We start from the raw sequence: 24309 nt of genomic DNA, 5'->3' as shown, positions 1-24309 counted from the left end.
TGGCAAAATTGGGTTTGTGAAGGTGGACATTGGCTTTCAATTCTATCATTTATAAAGGGAACTGCCCTCTTACCGTGAAGAGATTCCTCAGACCCCACTTAAACCAAATGTAAGTGACACTTAGATCCTGTACCTCTTCACGAGGGACAGTGGAAAACATAATATAGATTTTTTCCAAACATTTTTAACCCAAATCTAATCACGAGGAAGCAGACGAGTGCAAACTTGGGAGCCATTTATGTGATGTGTCCTAGTGAGAGACAGGTGGGGATTATTCTGGATTCAGGGAGACTAGAGAACCTGACAGCCAAATGGAACACCTGATCCTTGCTTGGATTCTGGATGTTAAAGGCAAAAGCCGTAGAGGCTGTGTGAGGACAACAAGGAAGACTGGTGGAGACTGTGCTGGAGGGCGGGGTGTGGGCTCTCAGTGAGTCTGAATGGGTTCTTGCTGGGATGGCGTGGGTCCAACCAGTGTTCTCAGTCCCAAGACACAGTCTGAGGGTCATAGGATAAGTGTGTGCAATTTGTTTGAAAAAATGCAGCAAAAAATATATGCTTACCTATGTGTACACATGACTATGTGTAAATTATAAGCATAAATGGTCTTGCTGAAGGGCACAAAAGTATTCTTATTGTACTAGTTTTTCGACTTTCCTTAGTGAAGGTTTTTGGTTTTTTGTTGTTGCTTTTGTTTTTTGTTTTGTTTTGTTTTGTTGTTATTCTAGATAAATGTTCTTTCCACAGCAGTGAGCTCCTCTTTCTTAAGGGGACTTTGGTGTGAGCAAAGGTGACCCGTCTGGTACCACCGGTTACAGCAGCCAAGACATTTCCTCATCCTAGGGAACTCACAGAGAGGCAAGACAGACATCACAGCCTGAGGCAGCACTCAGTCATGTAAACATCTGGTCTTTGCTGAGCTGGGCTTACTTCTAGGTCGGTGGCTTCAGGAAAGTGTCATTGAGTGGGGATCAGCAGACCAGAGCTGGCTCCACTTCCTTTGTGCTAACATTGTAGGTGACTGTCAACCAGCAATGACGACTGTTTCATGAGAGTCCTGAGGCTCTTCCAATTGGTGTTCAAGGGTTGAGTGTGCATCGTAGGCATATGCTGGGTCCGGTCACGTGAGTGCAGATGTCCTAAGTGAACTGTGTCCTTTACCATCCCAGGGCACCCTGTGAACAGTTACTTCCTGAAGCAGGATCACACTGCCAGCAAACCAGCTCATCCCTCAAGCCAAAGGTCTATCCCAGTCCACAGGATCTTCCCTGCTTCCGTCTTCTCCCGGCGATGGGTGTCTGGATCCCATTGCTATGACCCTTCCCATCCACACCCTTAAGCAGCTTTCACACACTAGTATTCTTTGGAGATAACAGGGCCTAGGACTGTTCAAAATTTACATTTGCTAGGTAAATGTTGGACTGAGGAGGCTGAGGCAGAAGGATCGCAAATTCAAGGCCAGCCTTAGGTTAGAGATGAGCTTAAGACCAGCCTAGTGACATATCAAGACCCTGTCTCAAAATGAAAAATGAAGAGATCTAGGGATGTGATTCAGTGGCAGAGAGCTTGCCTAATGTGATGAGGTCCTTGGGACTCAGTGACCAACACCAATACATGAAAGCAGATGTGGCAGGTGAATGAAGAAGATGCCAGAAGCCATGAGGCTTGCCTTCTCATGCCAGATAACGCTAGCATTCGGAGAACTTGGGGATCCGTGAGTCTGGATGGCTGTGGGCGGTGCATGAGGGTTTGAGAACCATGTCCCAGAGTGTGACTGAGCAACTCCTGAGAACTTTCCTCTGCTTTCTTTCAGAAGCTTCTGAGCTCTTCTGTTATTTCTGAGCTGCAGCTGAATGCCCCTGTCGGCTGTGGAATTGGTCTCAAGTCATCAAAATTGTAAGTTGCAAAATGTTGGGTTTCAAGATCTGGCCATTTGTTCTAAACTTTAATTTTTTTAAAAGAAAAAGAAGGAGGAGGAGGAGGAGGGGGAAGAGGAGGAGGAGGAGGAGGAGGAGGAAGAAGAAGAAAGAAAATTAGGTAGAGGTTGAATTTTTCCTTGACAGTGAGGTGTACCCTGAGGCATGGGGTTAACACCTTGGTAAAAATGTATCTAAACAAATCGCCACCCCCCCTGTCTTATTTATGTTAATGTCTGTGAAGTCTTTCTTCTTCCTCCTCCTCTTCTTCTTCTTCTTCTTCCTCCAGAGAAAGTGGTTTCCTAAGACTTACTTGTATCTGTCACATGCACTCGTGTCATTGTGAAGAAATAGGTAGGCTTCCAAAGTGGAATGTTCTGTTTGGTTTGGATTTCTTCAATTCTGGGGTGCATAAAACCAGGAATAGAGAATACTTGCTCATATGAAATACCTGACAATCTCACCTTTCTCTGTGTGTAGTAAATGTTCAATAAATGCTGGCTGAACTCAAGCCTTATCTCATGCATCCTTTTGGTCACAGAGGTCATTCATTAATGGGGGGGGGGGAGTTGTCTGAAAGTGTTCCAGGTGACCTGTGAGTAGTCTCTCTCCTCCAACTCCCTATCACAAGGCCACCAGGCCCTACTGTCTGACCTGCTTTTGTGTGTGTGTGTATGCGCACGTGTGTGTAGGTCAAAGATTGACTTTAGATGTCTTTCCTTAGTGAATCTCCATCTTTGTGTGTGTTTCTTGGGCAGATTTTGTCTTTAAGGTTAATTTATGTTTGTATGTATGCTGTAGTGTGACACAGTACTCATGGAGGTCTAAGAAAACCCACCGGAGTTGGTCCTCTCCTTCCCATGAGGGACCTGGGAATTGAACTCAGATCATCAGGCTTGGTGACAAGTGCTGTCTCTCACTGAACCTGAAGTTAACCATTTGGGTAAGACTAGCAAGTCAGCAAGCTCCAGGAATCCTCCAGCCTCTAACTCCCCAGTGCTGGGATCACAGCCCATCTTTTTACATGAGTGCTGGCTGTTCAGACTTGGACCCTCATGCCTGTATGGGAAATACTTTAGGTATCGGCCCATCTCTCCAACCCCAAGTGCTTCTTGGCTCTCTATGGTCTGTAGTACCTGTAGAGTAGGTAGACTCCCTGCTCACTTCCAGGGCCAGTTCCTGCTCTTATCTAGACTCAAATTCTGCTCTCCCCATCATCATGTCCACCCCCCCCAGCCCACCCCCTAGTGTCATTCCTGCAGGGGACAGCTTGTTATGAACTGCCTTGATCCTGCTACCCTCTAGGTATATTGCAAGTCGTCTCAGCCCCCTCCTGAGTGCCTGGTGCCTCGCACTGTATTTGCAAACACCGTAAAATCAAGATAGATCTTCGAGGAACACTTAGTACCCTTTACAAATGTGTGAAAACATTCAGTTGCTGTAAAAAATCTTTTTCAAGAAAATAAGATCCAATTAATGTTGACTTCTGTGTCAGGAAAGCCAGTGTTTCAAAGGAATTCCCTCTGCTCGTTCAGCTACTGGTGTGTGATACCCCTTCCACGCCTGTCTCCAGGGATGGCCTGCTCTGGCCTGTGTGTTGAATCTGGCTTTGCTAGGTTAACTCTCTCTCTCTCTCTCTCTCTCTCTCTCCCTCTCTCTCTGTCTCCATCTCTCTCTCTCTCTCTCTCTCCATCTCCCCCCCCCCCGCCGGCCTGGGTGTGTGTATGGTTGTGGTTGTGGGTATGAGTAAATGTCTCTTAGTCAATGGATGACTTATGGACATTGGTTTACTCCTTCTAGATCCAGAGTTAGAACTCAGGTCCTCGGCCCTCCTTTTCTCGTTTTGCTACTCGTAAAGTCTGATAATAAAGAAGACATTAAGATTACGAGTGACATATAAGCCTGGAGGTCACTGAGGGGTGCCACCACCGTGTCTGGTGCAGTCAAGACCTGGGCAGCGTTGGGTAGCAGCCGGCTCCTTTCAAATGACTTCCCATAAGCTTCCCACCTGGCCAACTTGTCTTCCCCAACACAGGTGGCCCAGTGTAGGCTGCCGGGGCAGCTTGCTCGCACTGCTGCACGCTGACCTTTCTGGCAAGGGTTAGGCTGAGGAGACGGCGTACGCTGAAAACAGAGGGACCTGAATGCCTACTCGTCCGGCCCAGTAGCCACGGCAGCCCCTGGCAAGGGAGGCTTCATCGTGTCCAGGAACCTACTGGAAGGCGGGCCTTGGGTAGGCGCTGGGGCTGGAGCCTTTCCAGGGGCTCGCGCGCCACTCACCCCAACGGTGGCCCGGAAGGCGCAGTGCGGCCCGCGCCCCGCCTCCGCCGGCGCCCCCTCGCGCCCCGGGTGGGCCCTGCAGGGCGGCGCGGCCCGCGCGGCGGCGAAGGCGGAGCGCCGAGGCCGGGCGGGCCGGGGCGCGCCGAGCCGGGCCGGAGCGGGGGCGCGGGGTGCCGGCGCCGGGCCGGGCTCGGGGGAAGATGGCGAGCGTGGGGTTGCAGTTCCAGGCGAGCGCCGGGGACGCGGACCCCCAGAGCCGGCCCCTGCTGTTGCTGGGCCAGTTGCAACACCTGCACCGCGTGCCCTGGAGCCACGTCCGCGGGAAGCTGCAGCCCCGGGTCACCGAGGAGGTGAGCGGGCCGCGGCCGCCATGCGCCCGCCGAGCCCAGGCCCCGCGACACAGGCCCCGCCTCGCCCGTGCGCCCCGCCGGGCCCTGGGCGCAGGCCCGCGACAGGCCAGGCCGTCTGTCCCCAGGCCCTTGCCGCCGCGAGGCCTGGCCTGTGTCGCCGGCCGGCCCAGGCCGAGCCACCTGCACCGGTTCCGCCGGGTCGGGCCTTTCGCGTGGCCTCTGGCCTCGAGACCCACTTCCATGGAAACTGGCCAAGGCCCAGGAGCCGGGCTTCCAAGTGTTTGAAGCAGGGGGTCCCCCAGACAGGCCTTGCCAGCCCGAGGCGCAGTCCCACGAGGGTGGAAGGGCGCCAGAGAGACACACAGCTGGTGGTGGCTGGGGTGCTCTAGACAAGCAGGCGTGGCCAGTAGGGCATCTCCAGACACAACACACGTTTGAAGCCCGCTCTGTCTCGTGTCTCCTTTCTAATCTAGCTCTGGCAGGCAGCTCTGGCCACGCTCAACCCCAACCCCACGGACAGCTGTCCCCTCTACCTGAACTGTGCCACAGTGGCAGCCCTGCCTTCCAGGGTGAGCCGGCATAACAGCCCTTCCGCAGCCCACTTCATCACCAGGCTTGTGCGAACCTGCCTGCCTCCTGGAACCCACCGGTGCATCCTGGTGAGTGCTGAGCAAGGGCCCCACTGTGCTGGCCCATCGGTGGGTGTACACCGAAAGCCAATGGCCCACCTCAGGCAAGAGCATGCTCGCCCATGTGACCTCCCATGCTAACTTTTCAACCACAAAGTGATTTACACCAGATCAATTTGCGTGACAAATCAGAGAGACCAGCTTAGATTTATTGAGGCCTGGGCTTATGTCTGTGCCCTGCTCGTCTGTCTGGGAAAGAGCAGACAATGTCTGGTGGCAGACATTTTTCTCACGTAGCCTCATGTTACCGTGGATCACAGACCTCTCTGGGTTTGTCCAGTGTAGAGCTGGTGTTGGGCCAGGCCTGGTAGCCTCCCTCTGTAGCCTCAGCCCCGCTCTGCTTCTCTCTCACTACAGATGGTCTGTGAGCAGCCTGAGGTTTTTGCCTCTGCCTGTGCCCTGGCCCGGGCCTTCCCACTCTTCACACACCGCTCAGGGGCGTCCCGGCGCACAGAGAAGAAGACCGTCATGGTGGAGTTCTACCTGGTGGGACAAGACAATGGCCCGGTGGAAGTGTCCACCTTGCAAGTGGGTGTCTAGAGGGCACACTGCCTCCTGGGAGTTGAGGTGGAGAGCTCTTTCCATCCTTTCCCCAGAGAAGAGCTACAGTGCCTTCCATTGGCTCCCAAACCGCAGTAGGCCCCTCTCCTACAGGATGCTGTTGTGTTGTGTTTTCTGGTCCCTGTTCCGTTCTGTTAGTGTTTGTTGAGTACCCGTTCAGCACCTGGTGCAGTTGTGTTTTGAGTCTGTGCTGTTTTATCCTTGGTTGGGGAGCACTTTAGTGTGTGTTGTCTCACTGAAGCCTGAGTAAACTTGTGCAGGCTGGAAATCTTTCCCAAACTGTCAGTCCACAGACGCGCCTGATCTAGGCTATCTTCCCACAAAGCTGCCCCCAACCCTACTGCTTTGTCTTCACTTCCACCCAACAGCCAGAGACCATCTTGTCCCTCCACTTTGTTGTCAGGAAGGTGGTCACCTTGAGCTCCAAGCAAGCCCCTGCTTGGGGGCTTTGTCCTCTGTCTTCCCTGACAGAGTTAGAAAGGCAGGCTCCACCTCCGCCATCTTGAATCTGCTTTCTGTATTCTTGAAAACAGTCTAGTCGCTTTGTTTGTTTTAACCTCCTTTCTCTACCCACCCACCTGACCTGGTTTTGGCCCCTTCTCTGTTTCTGAGGGCCACAGGCCTACTGATTTTCAAGCCCCTGACTCCCAGCTGATTCCCCAACCTGCCTTCATTCTCCTGCATTCCCTTCCCCTCTGGCCTCACTGTCTCCACTCTGGGAGGCATCAGCAGCCTTTGGACTTCACCTGCCTAGGGAGTTCCTTCTGAGCTGCAGGCCCACCTCCCAGACCCTGGCCTGGAAGCCTGAGCATAGCCCTCCCTGCTTCCTGCACACCCAACCACTCCCCCCCACACACACTGCTTCCCACCCTCCCACTGCAGACCCCTGCATCCCTCAGCTAGCCAGGCGTGCTCACGTCTGGACACTCTGTGGCCATCTGCTGCCTCCCCGTTTTTCCTCAGTAGGGTGCCCCCCAACCCCCATTCCTAGAGCTCTGGGTCCTGTAGACGTTAACTTGTTGCTTCACCCTTGCTTTCCTGGCATTGCCCCCAGTCATCTGAGGGTCTGTCACGCCGCCTGACACGTAGGAGGCCTCACATAAGCACCTACAGAAGAAGCAAAAGGGTGTTGCTTCTCCTGTCATGTAGAAACTAAGGCTTACATTCTCTTCACCCTCACTCATTGTGGAGCTCTGTGCCTGTGGAGGGTCTGCAGGGTCATACCTTCCTCCCTTGAGGCCGGTCCTCGGCCCAACACACATCCCACGCAGGCCGCCGACTGCTGACAGGTAGCAGGGGCCTCACAAGCACAGCTCATATTAGAGCTGTCAGCTCCCAAGTCTCTACTCGGAGCCTTCGAGGTTTAATTACCTGGGACAGGCAGTGGCTGTTGTGATGATCAGACAGCGGGGGCGGTGGCCGACTGGCAGAATGGACCTGCGCCTGCCCTCCTGACATACAAGTCCGGGGGAGGTGATGATGAACTTCAAGCTGCTGCCCTGCGCCTCCGCAAGCCCCTTAATATCTGTTTCTTCTGGCCAGCACAGAGGCACTGACGTAGCCAGCTGTCCCTGCTTCAGAGGTTTTGGGTGCATGAGATTAAATGAAGGTATAGGGATGCTTGTCAGCTAAGAGGAAGGCCCACTGGCAGACAAAAGTGGGCAGGGAGGGGCCTAGGGCAGTGCTGGCTCTGCAGAGACATGGGACCACCCTTCTCTGGATACAGTGAGCATCTTCAGTCACTACTGGTATCTCTGAGTTGTCCTTCTTGGCACAGGGTCAGAGGTCTGGTGGGGTCTGTGGTCGAGGTTTCTGTCTTCTCCTGGGTCTCTGAGACTTGTGAATTCCCTAAGACAGAGTTTGGTCCCGTTCCTTCCACAGCCGTGCCCCAGTAGGCTGTTCAGTGACAAGGAAGACAGAGTGGTAGACCTCTGTGCCTCCAAGGGACTCATGGAAGACACCCCTCAACCCCCTAGGGTGATGCTCCCCCCTCCTCCCCCCACGCCTGTGAGGAGCCCGAAGCATTTTCCTAGAGTCTTATGTGTTTCAAGTCTTTGGTCCCTGGGGAACTGGATGAGGAAAGGACGACTCCTTCCCGCCCTGTCCCTGGGCCCCAGTGATGAACGCTTTCTTTTCTCCTAGTGTTTAACCAGCGCCACAGAAGGTGTGCGCCTAGCTGCCCGCATTGTGGACACACCATGCAATGAGATGAATACAGACATCTTCCTTGAGGTTCGTGACCTTCTGCTAGAAGAGGGGCCAAGTGGAGGTGGGTGGGAGGGTGTCTAGACCACAAGGAGAGGCCAAGAAAGCCTCAAGTTTGTACTTTCTGTGGCCCAGATATCCCAGGACCATTTCCATCAAATTCTGGAGTCCCTCTTGCTCCAAAAGGCCAGCATCCTCAGCTGAGGGCATGGTTGGCCATCTGTAGGATGGGGACCACCAGCTGCAAGAAGCTAAATGTGCAGGGCCAGCCTCCCCCCTACCCAGGCTTGATCATGAGAGGAGCAGCCACTGGCCTCTGAGGTGGTTCCTCTCCCACCGCACAACCACAGATAGACTCTTCTTTGGTGTGAAGCCCAGCCTTGCTTCTTCATTGTCTCCTGTTGTCTTTTCCATGAATGTGTCCAGGAGATCAGCCAAGTTGGAAAGGAGCTGGGGATCACTCCCACTGTCATCCGGGATGAGCAGCTGAAGACCAAAGGGTTTGGAGGTGCGTAGACCTGCCCTCCCACAGCTCTCCCCGTCCAGGAGAGGCTGGGGGCGCCGGGTGGTAGGGCTAGCAGTGGGGGCATTTGGTATAGATAGGGTCCTCAATTTTGTCCTGCTTGAGACCTGAAGGCAATCAGCCTGTGTTCCAGTCCAAGACTGGACTGGGAGGCAGAGGCAGCCTTCCAGGCTCTGATGTTGATCCTGGGAGCCACTAGACCCGTGTCCTATCCCCTGTCTGTGGCTCCTCCTGCCTTCCACACCCCTGCTCAGAGCCAGCTCATCAGGGCCTTCTGTCACTGGGACAGCTCGTCTCTCTCCTGTGACGAGCATGCAGCGGGGGCTGTCCTGACCTGCATGTCTCTCTCTGGTCTCTCCTCACCTAGGAACTGGAGGAACAACTGGGCTGTCTTGAGGTGCTTTTAGACTAAGCTGGCATAGGCCACGATCACAGTTGTCTGTGACTAGGAAACAAGTCCCTTCAAAGGTACAAGTCAGTCCAGGCTCAGGAAGCAGTTCTGTGACTTGGGCTTTCTTCTGGCCATAGCTGTGTGAAGACTCCAGGAAGAAGCTGTTACAGGGTGCTGGCTAGCCTTGGGACTGGGGGAGCTACTAGTCACAGTATGGGCCAGCGTTCATCTCAGAGCAAGGTGTCTGAGGACAGAGTTGTGAGTCATGACCAAGCAAGACGTCCACCTGGTCTGAGAAGGCCCTGTTGCTTCTGATTGCAGTTTCAGATGAGACCCTAGGGCCACCCCAAGCAAGGGAAAGGGGATTGCAGGATGCCAGTAGTCAGCAGTCTGGTCGTGTCATTGGGGCCAGCTCTCTGAACCACGCCAACCCCCACACATTAACTAGTTAATCACTGAGGCAGAGGCCCTTTCTGTTGGGGTGTTTCTGTGAGGTAGCAGTTGCAGTGGGTCCTTTCTGATGAGTAGGAGTCTGTCAGATGGCCATTTTCACCCTCATCATGGTTGACAGCATTTGGGTGGGGCACCTTGGGGTGCAGCCTCTGTGCTCGAGCAGGCCCCTTTCTTTGGGAAGTTGGAGCATGTAAGCCGAAAACGAGCAAGGGAAGTGGTGTCACAAAAACCGTGGAGCCGACTGGAGAAGGGAGGCTCCGAGTTCAGGGTAGGGGGACCCATGTGGGCAGGAGAGGCCTTGAAGCACCCTCCAAGAACCATCTCACTCCATGGTCCTGTTCTTTCCTCCTGGGTATGATACAATAGTTTTCCCTCAGCCTAACAACACTTTGCAGTCTTAGAGTTAGAATGGATCTGCATTCTCTCATCCCATACTGGCCCCTAGCAGGAGTGGGGCTGGAGATCCATCCAGGGTTGCTCAGCAGAAGTGTGGACCAGCTAGCACCATCACCAGAGTCCACAGGGCCCCTGGAAGTCTTCACGGGTGAGCCTGCACCTCACACTCTCCCTTTCCTGCACAGGAATCTACGGGGTTGGCAAAGCTGCCCTCCATCCGCCTGCTCTGGCCATCCTCAGCCACACCCCTGATGGGGCCACACAGACCATCGCCTGGGTGGGTAAGGGTGTCGTCTATGACACCGGCGGCCTCAGCATCAAAGGGAAGGTGAGATGTAGGTTTTGGGGTGCAGTTCAGACCAGCACGTCAAGTACCTAGTGTACTAGGTATCAGGGGGTGGGCGACTGTTTTTATTTCAAATCCCTTCTCTTCTATCCAACACAATTATTTCCAGGACTACTCAGGGAATGGAACTAATAATACAAGTTTAAAAATAACCCCAATAGCAAACACTCTCTTTTATTGAATTCCACACATATTATCTTGCCAGTTGAAAAATTTGAAAAGAAAAATATTCCAGTCCAAATAGAGAGCGGCAGCATATTAACACTTCAAATATCATTAATGTATTTTAATAGGAAAAAAAAACCCACAAAACCAGCTTCCATCTCGGTATTTGCTAATTGCTAATGGACTACGGCATTAAGGAAGTTTGTCCAGGTCTCTGTCATCCTGTGAATTTGACTTCATCCAACCTGCACATATCTGTGTTGGATACGCATGGGAACCAGGACTGTTCCTCAGTCCCGGCTCAGAACCCCAGAGCACTGTTACTTTAACTCAGAGGTGTTTCTGTCACCCCAGGCAATGGATACCTGAGGCTACTGAAAAAAAAAAAAAAAAAAACATCGTAGTTCACTTTCTAGAACTTGCAGTGCTGGCCATGTGCTCAGATCTCTGAAACCCATTTTAACAGCCTTCATATATCCGTGCTTCAAAATGTGTCAAACATCACACTCCAATGGAGGATCAGTGGAAGTTGGGGTTGGTCATGCTCTTCTCATCCACTGGGCTTCTAGGATAACTGAGGCGAAGAAGTCCCAGCACTGCTGGCAGCTCATCAGTCTTCCCCTGTAGCTTTCGAAAGTGGGTGGTTGGCTGAGTCTGGCCAGGACCAGTGGCCTTTTAACTCTCCCCACAGAGAATAGGCTACTTAAAGGTGGATGGTGAGACCATAATGCTGGGTGAGTGTGGGAGGCCACGTTGGTGTTGCTGAAGCAACAGTAACCAAAGAAATTGCTCCAACTTCAAACCACTGAAGATTTGGGGAAAAGTGTTTAGTTTCCAACATTGGGTAGAAGCAGGGTAGGTGCTTTATTGCTGTTGGAAAGCTCCACCCTGCACCTGGCACAACACCTGGTCCTGCACCTGGCCATGCACCTAGCACAGCAACTGTGAGTGCTGCCCGCTGCAGTTACCTCCTGTCTGGTCGGGGTTGGGGGGGACGGGACACCTACTTACTTTGCTGTGAGCTTGTTGGTAGGTCAGAGCAGGGATCATGGCTTCTCCAGACTAGGTCCCTCTGATGTAAGACTGGGCCTTAGGTCCTTTCACTTGGCCTCTGTTGTATAGCTTCCAGGAGGCCATAGACTCCAGGTAACTAAAAAAACTGCCAGAACACAGGCTAGCCTCCAAAACTGAGATATCAGCTTTGTCCTCCTGTGGTCAAACTAACCTGCAAACATGTGGTAGACACAATGACCATGGTGGGCACACTGGCTGTTCTTAACCCCACTTGTCCCCTACCCTTGGAAACATGTCACCCCAATTCAGGGTGAGCCGGGGAGACTTTCCAAGTCGTACTGAGTACCCAGCATGGGACTAAACAGTGAGGCTCCAAAGGGTTGACACAAAATCTCAAGCCTGACCTGCACTTGCTTCCACAGCTCCACTCAAGGGCCGGCCATAAAACTTCAGCCCATCAAGAGGGAGCGTGAGCACAGGCAGGGTCTCAAGATCAAATGGTGGGGATGCTCACACCACCCGTTCTGGGTCTGTTTGCAAATACTTCAGTGGTAGATTGGAATCAGTGGAGTGGCAGGTCCTAGGGAGCCTCAGATCTTCCTCCTGAACCCTTTCCGTGTGCTGATCCCAAGCGAATTTGCTTGGTCATGCTGGTCATGGCCTCAAGGTCCTGTGCAGGAAATTAAAATTGGTAATTAAAATCGAGATCCATTTGAAAATAATTCACCGTGAATAGTAAAACGTGTTGGAGATTATATGATTTTCAAGTGAGAAATGGTGCTATTTGTGGCACTATCTGTCTGTGCATCTCTCCTTCCTGGGTACTGAACAGGACAGTAGGACCCTGTGCCACCTGGGCTGGGAGCCTGCTGCCGCGCTGTCTCCATGGGAATGTGTCCCAACAGTCTGGCTGCACACATTTTATAACGGAAACAAGGAGGAGTCACGTCCCATGACCCTGAACATTCTTTGCTATTCTAACCAAACTTGACAAGTGGTAGTTTCAAATGTTGGTTCTGATATGGGGCCCGAAGCACAAAGTGAGCAGTCTTGAGCTTCAGATATTTGTTGGGGACGTGATGGGTGGTTCTTTTGGAGGCTGTCAGCACACAGAGCTATGCATAGGTGGTGCATTTTTGTGTACTTCCTGCTACCAGAAACCTCACATTCCTTGATGTCACCATTATCTCTTTAGAGCGGTCCTTGAGCATGGGGAGGCTGTCAAGGGGTATATGCGTGCGTGCGTGCGTGCGTGCATGTGTTTCTCAGTTCCACCTTGTGTTGGAGAGCCTGCATTAGTGCCAGGGGTGAGTGCTGCCCCTGTGTCTCCCAGTGAGGCTTGCCCTATTATTACCTTGTCCATGCCTCATCTGAAAACTATCTCTTGCTGCTGCCTCAGGCAGCGGCTGGCTGGGCCTGTCACTCTCATGGCTGCCCTGTGCTCTGACTGATCTGGAAGAGGCAGCAGATGTGTGCCATCAGGCAATAGGGACAGTGACTCACATGCAGGTGAGATTTTTGTCTTTTTTTTATTATTTATTTTTTACATTCCAATCCCAGTTCCCCCTCCCTGCTTTCCTCCCATTCCTCCACGCCCCCCTCCTCCCATCTGCTCCACGGAGAGGGTGAGGCCTCCCCTAGGAAGTCTACTCAGTCTGTCCCGTCATCTAGCTGAGGCAGGACCAAGGCCCCTCTCCACCCCCACACCCCTGTGTCTAGGCTGGGCAAGGCATCTCTCCATAGAGAATGGGCTCCACTAAGTCAGTTTGTGCATTAGAGTGAGATCTTGGACCCACTGCCAGTGGCCTCATATATTGTCCCAGCCACACCATTGCCACCTATATTAAGGGAATCTAGTTTTGTCTTAGGCAGATTCCCCATTTATCAGACCTAAATCAGTGATCTCCCACTAGTTCAAGTCAGCTGATTCTGTGGGTTTCCCCATCACGATCTTGACTCCTTTGTTCATATTTTTGCTCCTCCCTCACTTCAATTGTACTCCAGGAGCTTGGCCCTTTGGTTAGTTGTGGATTTCTGCATCTGCTTCCATCTGTTTCTGGAAGAGGGTTCTAGCTTCTCTGGGGTTGTGGATTGAAGGCTGGGTATCTTTTGCTTTATGTCTGTATCCACTTATGAGTGAGTACATACTATATTTGTCTTTCTGGTTTTGAGTTACCTCAGTTAGGATTTTTTTTTCTAGTTCTGCCTATTTGCAGAATTTTAGGATGTCATTGTTTCTTACTGCTGAATAGTACTCCATTGTGTAAATATACCACATTTTCTTTATCCATTCTTCAGTTGAGGGACATCTAGGCTGTTTCCAAAACCTGGCTATTACAAATAATGTTGCTATGAACAGTTGGGCAAATGGCCTTGTGATGCCAGTGTGGTATATGCCCAACTGGTATTGCAGGCTCTTGAGGTAGATTGATCCCTAATTTTCTGAGAAACCACCATACTGATTTCCACAGCAGCTGTACAACTTGGCACTCCCACCAGCAATGGAGGAGTGTTCCCTTTCTCCACATCCTCTCCAGCATAAGCTGTCATTGGTGTTTTTGATCTCAGCCATTCTGATCAGTGTAAGATGGCATCTCAGAGTGGTTTTGATTTGCATTTCCCTGATGACTAAGGATGTTAAGGATTTCCTTAAGTGTCTTTCTGCCATTTGAGATTGTTTTGTTAAGAATTCTCTATTTAGATCTGTACCCCATTTTTTAAATTGGATTATTTGGTGTTTTGGAGACTAGCTTCTTGAGTTCTTTGTATATTTTGGAGATCAGCCCTCTGTCAGATGCAGGGTTGGTGAAGTTTTTTCCCATTCTGTAGGAAGCCATTTTGTCTTGTTGACCATGTTCTTTTGCTTTACAGAAGCTTCTCAGTTTCAGAAGGTCCCATTTATTAGTTGTTGATCTCAGGGTCTGTGCCACTGGTGTGCTATTTAGGAAGTGGTCTCCTGTGCCTGTGTGTTCAAATGTATTTCCCACTTTCTCTTCTATGAGCTTCAGTGTGGATGGATTTATATTGAGGTCTTTGATCCATTTGGGCTTGAGTTTTGTGCATGGTGATAGATATGGATTTATTTGCATTCTTCTACATGTTGACAGCCAGTTATACCAGCAAAATTTGCTGAATATATTTTCTTTTTTTCTATTTTATATTTTTAGCTTCTTTGTCGAAATTTAGGTGTTCATTGGTGTGTGGGTCTTCTATTTGATCCCATTGGTCCACCTGTCTGTTTTTAATGCCAATACCAAGCTGTTTTCATTACTATAGCTCTATAGTAGAGCTTGAAGTCTGGGATGGTGATGCCCCCAGATGATCCTTTATTGTACAGGATTTTTTGTTGTTTTTCCATATGAAGTTGAGTATTGCTCTTTCAAGGTCTGTGAAGAATTGTACTGGGATTTTGATGGGGATTGCATTGAATCTGTAGATTACTTTTGTAAGATTGCCATTTTTACTATGTTGCTCCTACTTATCCAAGAGCATGGGAGATCTTTTCATTTTCTTTAATTTCTTTCTTTAAAGACTTGAAGTTCTTGTCGTTTGGTTAGTGTTACCCCAATATATTTTATGTTATTTGTGACTGTTGTGAAAGGTGATGTTGCTTTGATTTCCTTCTCAGCCCATTTGTCATCTGTATATAGTAGGGCTACTGATTCCTTTGAGTTAATCTTGTATCCTGCCACTTTGCTGAAGGTGTTTATCAGCTGTAGGAGTTCTCTGGTAGAATTTTTGAGGTCACTTATGTAAACTATTATATCATCAGCAAATAGTGACATCTTTTCCAATTTGTATTCCTTTGATGTCCTCTTGTTGTCTTATTGCTATAGCTGGATAGATATGGAGAGTGGACAGCCGTGTCTTGTTCCTGATTTCAGTGGGATTGCTTTGAGTTTCTCTCCATTTAGTTTGATGTTGGCTGTTGGCTTGCTGTATATTGCCTTTATTATGTTTAGATATGTTCCTGTTATCCCTGATCTTTCCAAGACCTTTATCATGAAGGGGTCTTGCATTTCATTGAAATCTTTTTCAGCATATAGTGAGATGATCATGTGTTGTTTTTTTTTTTTCTTTCAGTTTGTTTATATGGTGGATTACATTGACAGATTTTTGTATGTTGAACCATCCTTGCATCTCTGGGATGAATCTTACTTGGTCATGGTGGATGATTTTTCTGATGTATTCTTGAATTCGGGTTGCCAGTGTTTTATTGAGTATTTTTGCATGAGTATTTATATTTTGCATGTATATTCGTGAGGGAAATTGGTCTGTAATTCTCTTTCTTAGTTGTGTCTTTGTGTGGTATGCTTATCAGTGTAATTGTAACCTAGTAAAAAGAGTTTGGCAATATTCCTTCTGTTTATATTATGTGGAATAATTTGAGGAGTATTGGTATTAGCTCTTTTTTTAAATTTCTGGTAGAATTTTACACTGAATCCATCTGGGCCTGGGCTTGTTCTTTTTGGAGGGGTGGGTGGGAGACTATTGGTAACTATTTCTAGTTCCTTAGGGTTTATAGGTATATTTAAATTGCTTATCTGTTCTTGATTTAATTTTGATATGTGGTATTTATCTAGAAAATTGTCCATCTCCTTAAAGTTTTCCAATTTTGTGGAGTACATCTGGAAGTATGACCTGATGATTCTCTGGATTTCCTCAGTGTCTGTTATTGTATCCTCCTTTTCATTTCTGATTTTGTTAATTTGGATATTCTGTCTATGTCTTTTGGTTAGTTTGGATAAAGGTTTGTCTATTTTGCTGAATTTCTCAAAGAACCAACTCTTTGTCTCATTGATTCTTTGCATTGTTCTCTTTGTTTCTATTTTATTGATTTCAGCCCTCAATTTGACTATTTCTTGCCATCTCCTCCTTCTGGGTGAGTGAGTTTGCTTCTTTTTGTTCTAACGCTTTCAGTTCTGTTAATTCACTAGGGTGCAGTTTTTCCAGATTCTTTATGTAGGCATTCCATGCACTGCCTTCATTGGGTTTGCTGTGTGGTCATTTTCTTTAAATTTTAGGAAGTCTTTTATTTCTTTCTTTATTTCTTCCTTGACCCAGTGGTGATTCAGTTGATCATTGTTCAATTTCCGTGTGTTTGTGGGCTTTCTGAAATTAACATTGCTGTTGAATTCTAACTTTAAGCTGTGGTGATCTGATAGGGTACAGGGGTTTATTCCAATTTTTTTTGTATCTGTTGAGGTTTGCTTTGTTACCGAGTATGTGGTCGTTTTTTGAGGACGTTCCTTGAGTGCTGAAAAGAAAGTGTATTCTCCTGTGTTTGGGTGGAAAGTTCTACAGATGTCAGTCAAGTCCATTTCAGTCATAACCTCTGTTAGTTCCCTTATTTCTCTGTTAAGTTTCTGTCTGGCAGACCTGTACAGTGGTGAGAGTGGGGTGTTGAAGTCTCCCACTATTAGTGTGTGAGGCTTGATTTGTGATTTGAGCTTTAGTAATGTTTCTTTTACAAATGCAAGAGCTCTTATGTTTGGGCCGTAGATGTTCAGAATTGAGATTTCCTCATGGTAGATTTTTCCTGTGATGAATATGAAATGCCCTTCTTTATCTTTTTTGATTGATTTTAGTTTGAAGTCTATTTTGTTAGATATTAAGATAGCTACATCAGCTTGTTTCTTAGGTCCATTTGGTTGGAACTCTGAGGTAATGTCTGTCTGTGCGGTTGAAGTGTGTTTTATAGGTAAATTGAGACCATTTATATTAATGGATATTAATGACCAGTGATTGCTAGTTCTTGTTATTTTTGTTTTTGGTTTGGTGGCGATGGCATTGTGCGTTCGATTCCCTTCTTTGGGGTTTGCTGCCGTAAGCTCATCTATTTCCTGTGTTCTTGTGAACACAGGTGATTTCCTTGGGTTGGTGTTTTTCTTCTAGTACTTTCTGTAGGGCTGGGTATTGTTTAAATTTGGTTTATCATGGAATATTTTGTTTTCTCTATCTATGGTTATTGAAAGCTTTGCTGGGTAAAGTAATCTGGGATGGCATCCGTGGTCCCTTGGTGTCTGCATAACCTCTGACCAGGACCTTCTGGCTTTCATTGTTTCTGCTGAGAAGTCAGGTGTGATTCTGATAGGTTTGCCTTTATATGTTACCTAACCTTTCTCCTTTGCAGCTCTTAATAGTCTTTCTTTATCTTATATGTTTATTGTTTTGATTATTATGTGATGAGGGGACTTTTTTTCTTTTGGTCCAGTTTATTTGGTGTTCTGCAAGCTTCTTGTACTTTCATAGGCATATCCTTTTTTAGGGGAAAGTTTTCTTCTATGATTTTGTTTAATATATTTTCTGTGCCTTTGAGTTCTACTTCTTCTCCTTCTTCTATCCCTATTATTTTTAGGTTCGGTCTTTTCATGGTGCCCCAGATTTCCTGCATGTTCTGTGTTAAGGATTTGTTGGATTTAACATTTTCTTTGACCGATGAATCTGTTTCCTCCGAGTTATAGTCAATGCCTGAAATTCTCTCTTTTGTATTCTGTTGTTTATACTTGCATTTGTGGTTCCTGATCATTTACCCAGATTTTCCATTTCCAGGATTCCTCCCATTTGTGTTTTCTTTATTGCCTCTATTTCAGATTTCACTTGTTTGATTGCTTTTTCTTGGTTTTCTTTACGGTATTTGTTGATATCTTCCAGTTTTTTGTTTGTTTGTTTGTTTGTTTGTTTGTTTGTTTTGTCTTTTCCTCCATTTCTCTAAGGGAATTTTCATTTCCTCTTTAAGGGCTTAAATCATCCTCATAAATTATTTTTTAAGTAGTTTTCTTCTATTCCATCTGTGTTGGGATGCTCAGGTCTTGCTGTTGTAGCAACACCAGTTTCTAGTGGTGCCTTACTGCTCTTCATATTGTTGAGTGTGTTCTTACCTTGTTATCTATGCATCTCTTCCTCTAACTGGTATAGGTGGAGCTTGTGCTTCAGGGGGTCTCTCTTTCTCCAATTGGTACAGTTGGGGGCTGTGGCTCTGTTGACTGCTCCTTCAGGCACAAGTAGAGCAGAGCTTCCGGTGGAAGTGGGCCCAATGCTCAGGTGGTCGCTCCTTGAGGTGCAGGTGGGGCTACAGCTCCAATAGACTCTCCTCCTGTTGGAGTTGTAGGTGGGGCTGAGGGTCCAGCAGTCATTGTAGTAGCAGGTTATCTGTAACTGAGAAATGGCAGTGGACGCTGGCTGGGGACACAGGTGCTCTTTCCCAAAAGAACTTTCTGCAATAGTTTCTGGAAGCTACTGCTGGAAAGTGCTGCTGCTGCTTCACCCAGTGACCACTCCTGGATCCTGGGGCTGAGGCTGGGGCCTCCCTTTAACACTGCTCCAAGTTCTGAGGCTCGTGGCTCCCTTGACGCTCAGGGTCTGAAGCTCAGGCCTTTCTCTGACGCTACTTCCGGGCTTGATTTGGGCCTCTTACTGATACTGTTCAAGGCCTGTAGCTGGAACCTACCTGGATTTGAGAGTGGGGCCTCCCTCTGAACTGCTTCTGGTTCTGTGACTCAAGGCTCCCTGAGGCTCAGGCCTTCATCTTCTGCTGCTTCTGGGCTGGGATTCAGGCCTCTCACTCGATTTTTGTCTTTTTTCAAGATGTATTTTGTGTGTATCAGTGTTCTGCCTGCATGTATGTGCATCACACACGTCTGTGGATGGTTCTGAGACACCATATGGGTGCTGGGAACTGAGCTTGGTCCACTCTGCAAGTGCTCTTAGCCTCTGAACCCTCTCTTCAGCCCCAGGAAAGTTTCCAAAGTTAGCATTACTGATTCACCAAGAAGCTTCTGCAAGTGAGGTTGCCATGACTTGATTGTCCTGGGGTGCACAAAGAGGAGCCCGGGCAGTCCTAGTCACTGACAGGCCACAGCCTCCGCTGGACCAGGGCTCTGACACTTTGACCAGCCATGGCTTTTGTGCGTGTGTCAAAGTGACTAGGGCAGATAGCACCGTAGCATTGAGAACCTTTTCCTTTATAATGACAGAAGTGACACACAGAGTCAGGAGGCTTCATGTAAGCAGCTGAGTTTTATCTGTAAGCTTGGCACTTGGCTTAGGAGGTGACACTGTGCAGGGACACACCGTCTTCCATGAACAGCTGTCATAACATTTTCTGGGTTGGCCATTTTGAAATGGGTTGCTTCCAGGACCTGTGGGGCCATTTTCTCTTCTCAAGAGGCCTATGTTTTCTCACTGATGAGGTCAGGAAGATGGCTTCTTTTCAGCCATGCAAGATGGGTCTTTTTCACTAGGATTGATCATGAAAGGAGCACAGTCTACGTCCAGAATACTAAGAGCTAAAATTCGGGGCTCATGTAACACAAGGACTCCGAAAATCGCTCCATTCATTTCAAGCCAAGATTCTTACTTCTGAGGAACTGTTTTTATTTGAAGTATGAACTTGTCAATTTGAGTTGGAAGCCTATGGAACATAGGTGTGTACTGACATAAGCAGCTCATAGGAGGCAGCATCCACGCTGGTGGCAGGGGCTTCAGCTCAGACCCAGCTGAGAACTGAACATGCTAGGGTATAGATGCCCCTACTGATGGCAGTGGTGGGAGGGGAGACACAGCCAGAAAGGAGCAGCTGGGAAGCAGGGAGAAGAACTGGCACAGGTCTGGGCCTCCCCAGAAAAGCTACAGGGATGGGCAGGGGAAGACCAGTGAAGGTGACTTCAAGTGTTCACTGTGTGAGTGGATGGAAGCGAGCCAGGATGAGTGCCAGTGTCTGTGGCAAAAGGAGCTGGGGTCCAGGTCTCTTGTTTGGAGGACAAGTGGACAGGGTGCTGTGTAGGCTGTACCCTCACTGTGGCTGGAGATGGAGGGACACAACTCACTGTGTGGCTGCCAGCCTACACTCAGGGAGGGATAGGCATGAGCCTGGGGTTACCCCACATCCCTCCTCAGAGCAGACACAGCAGGAAAGTGGGGGACACAGGCAAAATGGCTTCCTGGCAAACACATTACCTCAAGGGTCTGACTGCCACTGGGAAACCTGGCCAAGCCTCTTGTGCTGCTGGCTGCGTGACTCCTTGTGAGCCTCAGTTTCTATGGAGAAGAAGGCAGAGGCCCTGAGTATAGACTCCCAGACTGGCATGGGGTCCAGGGCTCTGTGGGAGAAACCAGTCGTGGTGAATCTGGTCAGTGCGTAGCTTCTAGGTCTCCCTCCCTCTCTCTTGTTATCTATTGCCTGGTAGCCCTAAAACGCACAGAAATAAGAAGTCTATCGCCACCATTTCTGAACATTACTTCCTCTTGCTTTGGTAGGACACCCCCTTTGGGTGTGGTCGGTTTCATGAGCTGTAGGAGCGTTCAGAGAGCCCTGTGAAAGCCGAGGCCCCATGTGTCCTGCAGATTGGAGCCTGAGTGCCTGCTGCCAGCTGTATCCATGTTCATGCAGCTCATTCCCTCTCTTTGGTCCCTTTGTGTCACTGTAGACCACTATGCCAGGGATGAAGCGAGACTGTGGGGGTGCCGCAGCCATCCTGGGAGCCTTCAGAGCCGCCATCAAGCAGGTGAGGGCGTGAGTTCTGATTTTTCCCCTTCAGGCTTTGCTTGACCCTCCTCTCTGCAGGGCTCACTCCCTGGCCTTGGAGCTTATCAGGGATTATTGGGTAAGAATGGCCAAGAAGGTCTAGCTTAGGGTGCTTGCTGAGGTTCTCTGAAGGAAGCAGCCATGGTTGGACATGTTTGGAGAAGTCCTTCATTCCTGTTGTTGGTTTGGCCTCTAAGACATGCTGGCATGTCAGCAAGGGCATGCTCAGCAGGCCGGTTCTGCTGAACTTTCCACCAGCCAGGGCTGCGGTAGTCACTGGTGGCCCTGACAGGTACCAGACCTACAGGAAGCCACAGCCAGTGACTTGGGGTGCTGAGAGCCCCCCTCTGCTGTAGAAGTGTCCCCCACACATACACACAAGAGCCCCTGGTTAACTCACATGTCTCCTTTCACTGACCCTACCTTTCATCCTCTTGAAAAGGAAGGTGCCTCCGTGAGAGCCACAGAATGAACAGCAATGGCAGTGACTCGGCCCACAGGATCCATGTATCCCCATAGCCACACTGTAGGGGTCACCCTGAAGGAATGCAGAGATGGAAGGCTGGTTCTTGCCATGGGGGCAGGGTTTACTACTGGCAGGAAGAACTGTGGAACTAAAATCACCTGCCAGTCCCATAGTAGCAATTGCTTTGGGTGAGAATGATGGTCAGGAGGCTGAGGCAGGAGGATTGCCTCAAATTCAAGGTTTTCATTGTGTGGTGCAGTCTGTTGCACGTTCTGGACTCTGGAGGCCTTTCCCCCTTCAAGCAGGGATTTCCGGAATTGCACCTTTAGACCTGAGCTCCACTTCCTGCTTCTGAGGGCCCCAGTCCCACAGTTCTGAGAGCACCTGGCTCTCCCTGCTCTTTCACCCTTCCGGTGCCTCTAGTCTATAATGGGACCTCTCCCCTGCCCTTCTTCTCAGGGTTTCAAAGATAACCTCCATGCTGTGTTCTGCTTGGCCGAGAATGCAGTGGGCCCCAACGCCACCAGGCCTGATGACATCCACCTTCTGTACTCAGGAAAGTAAGGCCAGCCCTCTCTCAGCTCTAGAACTCTTGTTTAGACTGTGGGCTTCCTCTCAGAGCCAGGCTAGGTCAATCTGAGCCTAACCCAGGGTGTGGAAGAAGTCCACCCTGCCTCCCACCTACGATACTCCTGGGGAGGGCGCGTGTCATGGAGATGGAGGAGCTACAGGGACTGTGCTCTCGGGTAACAAAGGGGTTGCTCAGCGCTCTGGCCAGCTGCATCTCTGACAGGGTCTATGTCACACCCAGGACTGTAGAAATAAACAACACAGATGCCGAGGGCAGGCTGGTGCTAGCTGATGGGGTGTCCTATGCTTGCAAAGACCTGGGAGCGGACATCATCGTGGACATGGCCACACTGACTGGAGCACAGGTGAGTGTCACACATGGTGAGTGTCCCTTGCAGCTCCCATAAGCCTGAGGCCCTATTGGCAGTGAGAGTGGCTCCTCCATCACTTGGAGGAGAGGAAGCAACGCCCATGCTGTTGAACCAGAGCCTGCTCTGTTGTTCACTGTTCTTCCTCTGCTCTCCTTCCTGCCTCCCCCTTGCTGTATTTTTCTATCTGCCGACTGCTCTACTTTTGCTTTTGTGTTCCTCTTCTGTCCTCTCTGGCATGGTTGCTTCCCTTGTGTCCTTTGCCTAGGGCATCGCCACAGGGAAGTACCATGCAGCCGTGCTCACCAACAGTGCTGAGTGGGAGGTGGCCTGCGTGAAGGCTGGCCGGAAGTGTGGCGACCTGGTCCACCCGCTGGTATACTGCCCTGAGCTACACTTCAGCGAGTTCACCTCGGCTGTGGCCGACATGAAGAACTCAGTGGCGGTAGGTGTTGGGCCTGCCCATGCTGATATGCAGAGCTGTGGCCCTGGGAAGTCTGTGAGCCAGAAGACCAGTGTTCCCAAACACCAGGAGCGAGGACACACTCACTGACCATGCTCGATAAACAGACTCCACACTGGGGTCTGACTTAGTTGCCCTTCCAAGTTCTTTGTACTCCTCCCTTGTCCTGGGAGGTAGACGATTTGTTCTAGGTTAGAACCCTCTTCAAGCGTCTGGGTCAGCAGGCACCTCTGTGCCTGTGGCTGAGGGATAAGGAAAGGTTAGACACAACCATCCAGACTCCTCCCATTCCTGGGAACAGGATGTCACCAAATGTCCTCCTCTTGTCCTCAGGACCGAGACAACAGCCCCAGCTCCTGTGCTGGCCTCTTCATCGCTTCACACATCGGGTTTGACTGGCCTGGTGTCTGGGTCCATCTGGACATTGCAGCCCCAGTGCACGCTGTAAGTGGCTCGGATGCCCTGCTTCTCCCTCCCTCCCTCCCTCCCTCCCCTCCCTCCTCCCTCCTCCTCCCTCCCTCCCTCCCTCCCCCTCCCTCCCTCCTCCTACTCCCACAGAGCCCCTCTGGCTCAGAGCTGCTTCTGAGACCATCAGAAAGGTCCTGTGTTGTGTGTCAGATTGTCTGGGGCCCAGCCTCCAGCCAGCTGCCGTCTCCCTGACCTCTGTAGCTGCTGTGGAGCAGTCCTCCCAGCCAGCCTAGCCTATGCTTAATAGGAGGCCCAGGCCATCTCACTCTGAGCTGTAGCTATTAGTTAGATTTTGCCCGCCACCGGTTTCCTCTGTTGGCCCTGAGCATGTCAGGACATCTTCAGGAAGGCCCAAGACACAGGCTCGTGTCCTAGGACCTCCATGTGGGAGGCCTACAGAGCCTCTTTTGCACAGAGGTACCCTTCTGACCTAGGACTTCACCTTCTCTGTCCACAGGGTGAGCGAGCCACAGGCTTTGGTGTGGCTCTCCTCCTGGCACTGTTTGGCCGTGCCTCTGAGGACCCACTGCTGAACCTGGTGTCCCCACTGGACTGTGAGGTGGATGCCCAGGAGGGTGATGACGTGGGGCGTGACTCCAAGAGACGCAGGCTCGTGTGAGCTCTACTTCACACCTGGTGGCATGCCATGCGTTCCTTACCTCACTTTGCACTGACTGGTTTTAAGCAATTGAAAGATTAGATCTTGAGATGCTTTTGGCTTTTCCTTCTGTAACCTGTGGTGATGGGAGTGGCCATTCTTTTCTTAGGAGACAGCTTAGGGTTTGGTGGAGTCTGGGGAAGATTGTCACAGACCTCCCAGGTCAGCTTCTGCAAACTCACTGTCCCTTGACCCCATGGCCTTTAGAACCACCACCTCAGGTCACCTCTGTGGTGAGTTCACTTCCTGACCCAGGCCTTTGCTCCAGCTGTTAGAGACCCCATCCTGTGAAGCAGGAAGAGCATCGTAGCCCCTCCAATTCACTTGAAGTTGAATTAAATATGACCACAACATTCCCTTGCCTCTGCTCATGTCTTTCCCTGCTCCTCTGTCTGATAACCTGTCCAGAGCCTGATAACAGCCCTCAGGCTCTCTCATCTGGTCTTGAGATGGCTAGTTGAACTGGTTTTGCAGCCCAGAGCCCAGGAGTCTGGGGCAGAG

The 24309-nt window shown here is 49.9% G+C and overlaps 1 protein-coding gene across 1 annotated transcript; it reads left to right on the top strand.

Annotated features, from left to right (window-relative positions):
* Window positions 1-4396: 4396 nt before the first annotated feature.
* On the top strand, window positions 4397-24161 carry Npepl1 (aminopeptidase like 1). Its single transcript, XM_027419846.2, has 12 exons — window positions 4397-4546; window positions 5020-5205; window positions 5593-5763; window positions 7939-8028; window positions 8428-8509; window positions 9950-10092; window positions 20718-20795; window positions 21741-21841; window positions 22093-22216; window positions 22488-22664; window positions 23016-23126; window positions 23608-24161. The coding sequence occupies exons 1-12, from the start codon at window positions 4397-4399 to the stop codon at window positions 23767-23769; spliced, it is 1575 nt and encodes a 524-aa protein (XP_027275647.1). The 3' UTR covers window positions 23770-24161.
* Window positions 24162-24309: the final 148 nt, after the last annotated feature.

Source organism: Cricetulus griseus, chromosome 6, assembly GCF_003668045.3.
Source record: "Cricetulus griseus strain 17A/GY chromosome 6, alternate assembly CriGri-PICRH-1.0, whole genome shotgun sequence".
Taxonomy (NCBI): Eukaryota; Metazoa; Chordata; class Mammalia; order Rodentia; family Cricetidae; genus Cricetulus; species Cricetulus griseus.
This window is presented reverse-complemented; position numbering and strand designations above follow the sequence as displayed.

Excerpts from the sequence above, each read along its gene's own strand:
- Npepl1 (XM_027419846.2), top strand. The coding sequence starts at position 4,397 with ATGGCGAGCGTGGGGTTGCAGTTCCAGGCGAGCGCCGGGGACGCGGAC. Across the intron at positions 20,796-21,740 it reads TCAGAGCCGCCATCAAGCAG|GGTTTCAAAGATAACCTCCA; the intron begins GTGAGGGCGTGA and ends CCTTCTTCTCAG. Across the intron at positions 21,842-22,092 it reads CACCTTCTGTACTCAGGAAA|GACTGTAGAAATAAACAACA; the intron begins GTAAGGCCAGCC and ends TGTCACACCCAG.